The 9,692-nt window shown below is 57.6% G+C and overlaps 1 protein-coding gene across 6 annotated transcripts in view; it reads right to left on the reverse strand.

Annotated features, from left to right (window-relative positions):
- The window catches only part of SYT7 (synaptotagmin 7), an 88,336-nt gene extending 87,739 nt beyond the window's left edge, over positions 1 to 597 (reverse strand). For 2 of the 6 annotated variants that reach the window (XM_051966375.1, XM_051966374.1), the window contains exon 1: positions 448 to 597. In XM_051966375.1, the coding sequence (XP_051822335.1) occupies positions 448 to 481 (34 nt within the window). In that variant the 5' untranslated portion in view covers positions 482 to 597. The remainder of the gene's footprint in view (positions 1 to 447) is intronic. The other 4 variants (XM_051966378.1, XM_051966377.1, XM_051966379.1 and 1 more) reach the window with 4 other exon arrangements.
- Between the last annotated feature and the right edge of the window lie 9,095 nt (positions 598 to 9,692).

Here is a 9,692-nt window from a genome sequence, read left to right on the forward strand (position 1 = left end):
AGGAAGGGGGGCAGAAAGAGTGGAAACTGGGGTCGGGGCCAGGTGTCCCCGTCCCTGGGAAGGCTGGGGCAGCCTCCCTGCCAGAGCAGTCCTCGGGGAATCGAGTCCCAGCAGGACACCCAGCCCCTGACTAGCCCGCAGCAGCGCCGGAGCCCGAGAGGCGGCTGGCTCGGGACTTAGTGGCCAAACGGCGGGCACGGAGATCGAGGGCTGAGATCTGAGCTCTCCAAGGGGCACGGGGCGGGGGGGGTGGCACGGAAAAGATAGAGGGGGGATCGGGAAGGGGAGAGGGGGCACGGAAAGGGGGGAAAAGGGCGCACGGGAAAGGTGGAGAGGGAGCTCCGCAAACCCCCCCCCCACCTCCGCAAACGCCGGCACCTCGCGCCGCCTCCCGCTACTGCGGGGCACAGCCCTGGTCCCCGCCCGTCTTCGCCCTCCCCGGCTTACCTGGGCCGCCGGCTGTCTCCGGGTCCCGGTACATGGTCCCGTGCTGGGCGCTCTCCCCCTCCCCGCCCCCCGGGGTTCAGAACAGCCCCCGGCCCCGACTAGCTGCCTCGCCCGTGGCGCTCCGCCGGCTCATGGGGCGCCGCCGCCGCCGCTGTCCCCGCTCTGCCCGCTGCCTCTGCTGTCCCCGCTGTCCCCGCTGTCCCCGCCGCCGCCGCTGCCGCTGCTGCTGCGGGGCATGGGCTGGGGGCGAGCCCGGGCCCGGCGGGGCGGGGGCCGCCCGCGGAGCGCTGGGCTGACCTCGGGGCGGGCGGGACCGTCCGTGGGCGGGGGCCACCCCGAGCTGAGCGCCGAGCGCGGAGCACGCCGCTGCCGCTGCTGCTGCCTCCCAGGGCCAGTGCGTGCGTGGGGCTGGGGGAGTGAGCGCGCGGGCGTGTGTGTGTGCGCGTGTGCGCGCGGGTGTGAGCGTGTGTGTGTGCGCGTGTGTGCGCGGACGGCAGGGAGGGGGAGCAGCAGTGCGCGCGCGCGCCCCGGTCCCACCGCCGCGGCCACCGCTGCCACCGCCGCCGCCGCCGGCCCTACTGCCCCCGCCGCGGCTCCCCAGCCCGCGCTCCCCGCTGCCCGCTGCCGGCCGCCCGGGGCACTGCAGCCCGCGCCCGCCGCCGGGGCCCTGGGGCACCCGGAGGGCAACGCCCGCAGCTCGCCCCGCGCCCCCCAGCCTCGTCCTATGCTCCGTCCCCGGGGGGGGGGACTCCCGGGCAGCAGCCCCCTCCCTCCGGACTGGGGGCCGCCTCCTGCCCTCCCCGCACGGTCCGAGCTGGGGGCCCTCGGGACGCGCCGGGGGCCGGGTCACAACGGCCGGCCGCCTCGCTCCCGGGTTCCCCTGGATTCCTTGGGGTGGGACGGTCACGAATCCAGGCCGGGTTTTCCACCTAGTAGCGGCGCGGAGCGCGTCAGCTCCGGGCTTGCCACCACACGGTCCCCGGGAAGCAGCCCCGTGCTCGGAGAAACCAGGAGTGGATCGGTGGCAGCACGGAGCCAGAGACCGGGCCTGGGCAGAGGGGCCATTCCCTAATCTGAGGGCCGTGGCACCTCCCGCTCCTGGCTCTCGCGAGCCCCAGGTGCGTGAGCCGCTGTCGCTGGCTTCAAACGGTGCCTCTGACACTCCCTGCGTGACCTTGGCAAGGCATTTGAATCTCTCGGGGCCTCAGTTTCCTCGTCTGTAAAATGGACTTTAACTAATGGCCTCTGAGGCCCTTTCCAAGTCTAAATCTGTGAGCTTGTGAAAGGCCAGGGGGCGGAGAGTCAAGGCAGAGCCCCCTTCCCCCACTGAGGGAGTGGGGGGATGGTGGACGCGGAAGGAATCTCGGCTTTCGAATTCGAGATTTCAAATCGGACCCTGTTGCGACTTACTAGTCAGGTGACCTTGGACAAGTCACTTCCCTGACCTGTAAAATGAAGGGATTGGGATCCCTAGAAAGTCTGGGTGATAAGGACCTCAGGTGAAGGATGTCACCCCTCAGATCGCAGAGACACCGAGAGCTGCCTTCTCCCCTTCACCCAGTCCTGAGGACGTTTGAGCTCCGGAGCCCTCTTTCTTTCCCCTCATTCTTCTCAGTTTCCGATTTCTAAAAGCCCCGCCCCCAGCCCTACAAGAGGAGCCCCCACCTCTCTCCTACCCCCAAAGTTCAATCTGCGGGCCCCCCACCCCCACCTCCATTTCTAGCCGAGAACGGATCTGGGGAACCTGGGATGGAGAACAGTGACTGGGAAGGATGGGGCTCCAGGTCCTGGGAAGTCCTCAGAAGCGCCCAGCAGCCCACCCACACTCAGTCCCAGTTTGGGGCCTTTCTTTGCATCCAACACCCGGCGCGTAGTAGGCGCTTGTCTAATTCTACGTTTGACTTACTTCCAGCTAGGCACGAAGGCCCCTCCCACGGGCAGGAAAAAACCCCTCCCAGCCCCACCCGTCACGTACACATACAATCGCTCTTCCCCTTGCCCACCCACACGACGCCCCCAGTGGGTGGGAATGAGAGCAGAGTCCCAGACCTCCCAGCCTCTCTCCAGGCACGACGCCTGTGGGATCCCGAGTGAAAGCTTTCCCTCCCACTTCGAGATCCACACCTCCCTTTATGCTGCTCCCCCACCCCAAGCCACGCCGCCACACAAACAAGCGCCAGCCGGGGCCGCACTTCCAGCCGATTACCCCCAGATGCACACCTCCCGTGCAACCCCGCCGCGCTCCCTTCCCACCCCCCACCGCGCGCGCACACAAACGCGGAGACGCTCCCACCCAGCCACAGCTTTTCCGGTTGGGAAACAGATAAGGAAGTCAAGGAAATCCCCCAAGCGTATCTCAGGGAAGACTGCATCCGCCTCGGGTGGGGTGCGCTAAGGAAGTAATGAGAAAGGAAGCCGTAGATCTGCCCCATTGGGGACCCCCTTCCCAAAGCCTGGGCTCCTCCTTCTGCTTGACAAGTCCTGAGATCATCCCCTGGGTGCTAGAAGGAGCCCTAGGGGTCCCTTTCACGCCAAGAAATTATGTGACTTGCCCAGTTCAAACAGGGCTAATCTGGAGTCTCTAGCTTCCCCCTTCCCTCCCCCCCCCCCCCCCCCGCAGTCCATCCAATCCACTCTCAGAGCGTCCCTGTCCCCTCAGGACTAGGTCCACTTGGCAAAGTCAACTCTCAGGAAACATGACCTGGGACTCCCGCACACTCTGGCTTGTGCCTCTGTCCAAGGTGCTTTGCGAGCCAACCTAGAGGGAGGAGGTGGGACACCAAGATGGACGCCGCCCTGGCTTCCGGGGAGCCTTCCTCTGGGGGGTCCGCGGGTGAAAGAGCTCTCCCTTTTCTCAAATTTCTCACACACGTTCCCAGGGCTCTTCACGCCCATCACGTTCTACCTTGGATCATATTTATTTAGCGAGTCACCCCCCCCCCCCCAGCACCTCAAATGAGAGAGACCAGGTCGGTTTTCTGAGTTCCGGTACTAAGCAATGGTCTTCCGGAGACGATATAACAATAATAAGCGATAATGATCGGTGCTAATTTGCATATATTTCTGCATAATTAAGAGCTTCAAAATGTCTCACACAAATGAATTTCTTGGTTCTCACAACAATTATCGATTTGGGGAAGCTGAGACCAAAAGTTCTAGAGTGATTTGTCCGTGGCCACATAAGAAAGACTCCACACTTTCTACTGTGTCACAATGTCCCGAGGTAAGTGCTACGGACATTATCCCCTTTCTACAAATGAGGAAACTGAGGCTAAGGAGGTGAAGGGGCTTATAATCATCTGAAGTAAAATTCGGACATGGCCTTTCCCATGACCCAGCCTGGCACTCATCCCCTATTGCCTCTGGGTGATCCGTATCTGATGAACCACTCATCATGTGGCAAAGATGAACAAACCAGAATTGGGGGCAAATAAAAATTGGAGAAATCCAAGGAGAGACTTCTGGCAAGGGGCAGGAGGTGAGAGAAGAGAGGATTGGCGAGGTCTTCCTGGAAAAGGTGGCACCCCAAGGAACAATGCTGCCCCAAAGGAAAAACCGGATCCCTGGCTCCGAAGGACTTGTGTTCCAACTCTGCCCCTCTTTGCCAGTCGGTCACTTTACTCTTCTGGGACTCAGTTTACTTCTCTTTAAAATGAGGAGTTTGGAACTTATGAGATGATAAGCTCCTTGAGGGCAGAGAAGATTCCCCAGCGCTTAGCACAGTGCCAGGAATATCAAAATACATGTTTCTAGACTCAATAAATGTCTCTAGATCTGACTAATCTCCTTCGATTGAAGAGGCAAAAAGACTTCAGCAGCTAAATATGGCAGGCGTGGACTCTCAGGATCTCGGGGATATTTGCTCTGTCTCTCTTCCCATCCCATATATTCTTCCATCGGGGAACCAAGGGACCTAAGAGACCCGATCTGAATTCTACTCTAGCCATTTACTAGCCTCGTGCCCCTGTGACCTTTCTGGGCCTCAGGTTACTCCTTTGTAAAATGAGGAGAGTTGGACTCTGAAACCTTCCGGATCCCATTCAGCTGGAAGCGTGTGATCTTGTTCCATCGCTTCTATTTAACAGAGCTTTACTGAGATAAGGCACTTCCCATTTCTGGACCTCAGTTTCCCCATCTGTAAAATGAGGAAATAGAGCAAAATGACTTCTGAAGTTTCATTTCAGACATCCCATAAGTCAATGGATACAAGTTGAAGACAAGAAGATGATGATAGCTTGATGATAGGCCAATTCTAGCTATAACTGCCTCCAGATGGAATGAGCTGTCCAAGATGGTGGGTTCCCGCAACGGAGGTCTTTGAGCAAAGACTGGAAAAACAGCTCTTGGGGCGATGGAAGGAGGATTCTCGTTGCAGTCGGGATTCGGAGCCTCAGCTAAGTGATTTCCTCTCTCCCCGCTGGATTCCCAGATTTCCTTGCCAAGGAAGTTCCTCCTTCTGTCTAATCTCCAATCTGGCTGCCGGAGGCTTACTTTCAATCACTCAGTCTCATAAGGGCGCAGCCTGTTCTTGCTTTTTCTCTGTATCTCCACTGTTAAGCCCAATGCCTGGCACAGAACTGCTCGATGATTGATCTGTTAAGTGTTTAGAATGCATGTGCCGGGCACAGTCCTAGGCACCTAAGATACAAAAATAAAAAGAGGAATCTGCACTCTATCAAGAAGACAGTGTGATTACGGACATATGTCTAGAAACATGCATAAAATACATGCATATGGAATACATACTTACATCCTGGTTTGTTAACAGGAGAGCGTCAGCGGTGATTTTCTGCCAATCTTCTGCTCCGTGGCCAACAGAACTCCCGCAGGATGGATGGCAGAAACCTGACGGAATCTGCCATGAGCAAGTCATTCCATCCCTTGGTGCCTTGGTTTCTCAGGCCGTCCCCGGATCTTGGAAACTGGAAAAAACAACTGGTCTCACGGAGGCTGTTGTAGCGAGGAATGAAGATTGTCGTTGCCGGTGTCTCGTTATGGGCAGCTTCCTTCTAGACTGAGACCCCGGCGAGTTAAGGTGGCTTCCCCTGGAGGCAGGCACTTTCCATGACGCCTCTCTAACAGCTTCCAGTGCTGGGTACCGGGGGAGCCCCCTGACCGCAGTCCGAGGTGCCACAGTTTCCTATTCGGTCCCGTCCGTTGGGCTCCGGTGTCATCCATTCTCTGGAGGCATTGGGAAGAAGGGCTGTTTCCTCTCCTGAGGAGCAGGGATCCGGCCGGCACTTTCCAAACCGGGGACCCGGGAGGCTGTGGGGTTTGGTTGCTAGGCCACGGACTAGGAGCTAGGGCTCCTGGGTTCTCTTTCGTTCGGCTCCTGTCAGCCTTTGAGACTTTGGGCCTTGTTTCCCCCGATTGACTCTATCCCCAACCCCCAGCCCTGCAGGACTGAACTCGTCCCCAAAACTCCAAGGAAGCCACTTGGTCTTGTCCCTTGCTAAGCCTCCTCAACCACCTTAGTGCTTGCCATCTTCGAGGGGAAGCATCATGGCCCAGGTAGTTCCTGGGGGTGGAGGAGAAGGTGCAGCAGAGGCTGACTTTCTGAAAAGCTTTAGCCAGAGGCTGCCATCAAACCACCATTGGTCAGTCAGCAAACATCTAATAAAGATACACTACATGCTCTCCTGAGCTCCTGAACAAAGGTGAAAGCTCCTCTCCCCAGCTAGCTTCCATTCCACCAGGAGCAGTGGATGGAGCTCAGTTGCCTTCTCCAGGGGCAGACCCAGAGTTCCAGTCTCCGCTTCCAGAGAGCAAGGAGAGTCTTGCCAATTTGTACTGCCAGCATTTAGAATGTTACTTTGTTCATAGTGAGTGCTCAATAATTGCTTCTTCTTTCCTCTCCCTCCCTTCCTTCTTCTCTCCTTTTCTTTTCATCCTTCTCTTCCTTGATCCATCCCTCCCTTCTTCCCCCTTTTCCTCTTCTTTCCCTTTCCTCAGTGTGTACATCCCAGCTCATTAATCTCCTAGTCTTTCTCTCCCTCAGAAAGAGCCAATCAAAACCAACTTCCTGGGTCTCTCCCCTCTCTTCATCATTCTTTCTTTCTTCACTGTGTCCCGGCCTCTGGGTCTTTCTCCTGCTGTTTTCTCTCTCTTTTCCCTCTCTCCCTCTCTTTTCCTTGTTCTCCCTTCTTTATCTTTCCTGTTCTCCTTCCTTTTCCTTGGAAGGCAGCCCTTTTCAATTTCCAGTTGACCTTACTTAAGAGGCCAAAAACTTCAGTCTTTCCTTCAGCTCTAATGATTCCAGCAGCACTCAACTGTCTGGTCCCCTTGTTTTCAGTCCCTATACTAATTCCCAGTCAGCAATTCAAATTCGACTGATCAGCTCCTCCCCATAACCCCACATTTTTCTGTGTCCTTCTGCATGCCTTCCCCAAGCCCAGACCCAGACCAGCCCCTCTACTCCCCAGGCCCCCTGCTCCCAGGCTCCTCTGCTTCCAATCCCTATGGTCCCCAGATCCTCAGCTCCCAGGCTCCTTTGCTCCCCAGCCCTTCTGGTTCCTAGTCCTTTTGCTCCCCAGCCCCTCTTCTCCCCAGCCCCTGTCCACCTCAGCCCCTGCTCCCCAGCCTCTATGCTCCCCAGCCCCTGTGTTCCCCAGCCCCTGCTCCCCAGCCCCTATTACCCCAATGCCTCTGTTCCCCAAGCCCTCTGCTCCCCAGCCCCTATGCTCCCCACCCCTCTGCTCCCTTACCAAAGTCTGGGGCCCCTATTCTCCAGATCCTGTCCCTAACCATGACACACACACGGCCCCAAGGTCCTCCTCTCCCCTGGTCCCATCCTCCTTCTTCCCCCGCACTTGGTCCCGAGTCCCAGGGACTACAGACTGATCGTTTTTCAGCTCGAGACAGTTTTTTTCAAATGAAACCCAATCCTTTCTCTCAGGCCATTGAACTCAGCGTCACCTGGTTTTCAAGGTATTTAAAGGCTCTTTGACCAGACGCCTTTGATCCGGGGCTGATGGGAACTGAGCCCTCCTGGGCCCAGCCCCCCTCCCTTCCCCTGAATCTGCTCAGCTTCTAACGCTCTTTTGATAGGATGCTTTGGTTCCGAGCCCCACGAGCGCCGCTGCCGAGCAGGCCGCGTCTTGGGTTTGCTTTGTCAGAGCTTTGAGCCCCCGGCCAGCCCGATCCCCCGAGCCTGACACCACCCGAACTGACCTAGTTAGCGCACATCCCAAAGTGAGCCAGTCTCTGCATGGACAGCTCCTCTGGGCTGGGAACTCAAGCTCGGGGCGCTGGGGGGACTGGGGCTGAGCTCCCGGCTGGCCAGCCTTTCAAACACTGCTTGTGGCTCCCCGAGTTGGGGTGACCTTGGCCACGGCTCTATCTCTAACTCTTAGTTTGGGGCCCTGTAAAGTGTGTGTGGGGGAAGGGGGGATACTAATTAGGATCAGGCATTCCAGATCCCTCTAAACTCCAAGCTGGAAACCTTGAGAGATTTGGAGAGATTTGAAGAAATCAGCCTGCCCCTCAGAACATCAGAACCTCCTCCGGAACTGCACTCTGCTGAGCTGGGCTGGATCAGCTCCAGCCAATCCTCTCCTCCCGAACCCCTCTCCTGTCTGACAGAGTCTATTGTAGGTGGGGATTACCCCTTGTCTCCTTGGGGTAATCTAGGTTAGGGTCCTCCTCCCCTCACTAGCTTGGTCCTTTATAATGGCCAGAGAGGAAAAGTTAAGTCTCCTTAGAGGAAGGGGATAAGCCCGGAGCCTCACTTTCTCCTCCTGAATAACTGAAATAAATGTAGGCAATACCCAGGGCATGGGGATTTATTAGGTGACATTTTACACACATCTCTTTGCCAGTCCCTAATGTACGTTTTCTTTATCTGTCTTATCCCCTCCCAGATTGGGGGTTCCAAGGGCAGGAACTAATTTTGCATTTAGCCCACTCAGGACTCCCCCCCCCCCACTGTAATGCAGGGAAAAGAGAGGGGCCAAGATGCTCTGGGGAAGGGGGGTTAAATGACCCATTTAAGGTCCTTTCAACTGGTCCCAAACCGTTCGGGTCAGGACAAGAAGGGCTGAGCTAGGCCGATTTCCTGCTGAGAGGTCGCTAGCCGCCCCAGGATCCAGCCCTTAGGGCTCCCACCCATTCTAGGAGCCCAGCCCCAGCAACTTGTAGTGGGCGGCGCCCGAGAATTTGCGTGTGCGTGTGTGAGTGTGTGTGTGTGTGTGTGTGTGTGTGAGAGCGCGCGCGCATGAGGAGCTGCACGTGCTCGAGTATGCAAGCCCCCGCTCGCGCTGCAGAGCGCTAGTGAATTTTAGGTTCGGTGCAGTCCCAGGGTGATGGGAGGGAGCACTGGTGGCAGAGGGGCGGGGCTGAGCCAGCAAGGGAGGGGCGCCTCCAGTCTCTGAAACCCCCTGCCCTCCAGCCCTCCTGCTCTACGTGCGCGCATGTGGACCCCACCCTACTAGGGGAACTGCTGGAATAGAGTGTGAACAGAACGCCTTGGGGAGGCAGAGAAAGGGGAAGGGAGGGCGGGGCGCAAGGTAGAGCACTATCTCGCCCCCTCTCCCCCTTCCCTTCCTCCCCACGCTCCAGCTTTGCTGATGGCTCTGCAGGTTATCCAGTGCTTCCGGGGAAGCGGTCTCTGCTCGCTCTCTTCAGAACCCAGGGTCTAATTCTGCACTCCCTCTGCTCTCCTCCCTGTGGCCTTCTGTTCTCCATCCCCCTCACCCCTTCTTCTCATCCCCCTAGTCCTTCTGCTTGCCATTCCCCTCACCCCTTCTGCTCCCCATCCCTTTCACTTCTCTTTCCCATCCTCCTTATCCCTTTTTCCCATGTCCTCTAACTCTTCTGTTCCCCATCTCCTTCACCCCTTCTGTTCCCCATCCCCCTCACCTTTTCTGCTTCTCCACCCTCACCCCTTCTGCTCCCCATTCCCTTTCCCATCCTCCCCCTTTCTGCTCCCCATCTCCTCTGGCTCTGCCCCTCCATTCCTCCCCCCCATTCTTTCTGCTCCCCAGTACTTCTGTCCTTTGCCCCTCCCTCTGGGAACCTACATACCCAAACGTCCTTTTCGAGCTCAGCCCCTCATCTTCTCATTCTCTGCTCCCAGGCCTCCCTCATCCCCCAACTCCAATGTGTGTTGGAGGACAGAGACTTCCATCTGTTGCACAGTGGATGCTGCATTGAACTGGGAATGGGGAAGAACTGGATATGGGTCCTGCCTCTGACCTATCCTGGCTGTGTGACTCTGGACAAGTCATTTCTCTGTAGGTCCCCAAGAA

This window comes from Antechinus flavipes, chromosome 6 (assembly GCF_016432865.1).
Source record: "Antechinus flavipes isolate AdamAnt ecotype Samford, QLD, Australia chromosome 6, AdamAnt_v2, whole genome shotgun sequence".
Classification (NCBI taxonomy): domain Eukaryota; kingdom Metazoa; phylum Chordata; class Mammalia; order Dasyuromorphia; family Dasyuridae; genus Antechinus; species Antechinus flavipes.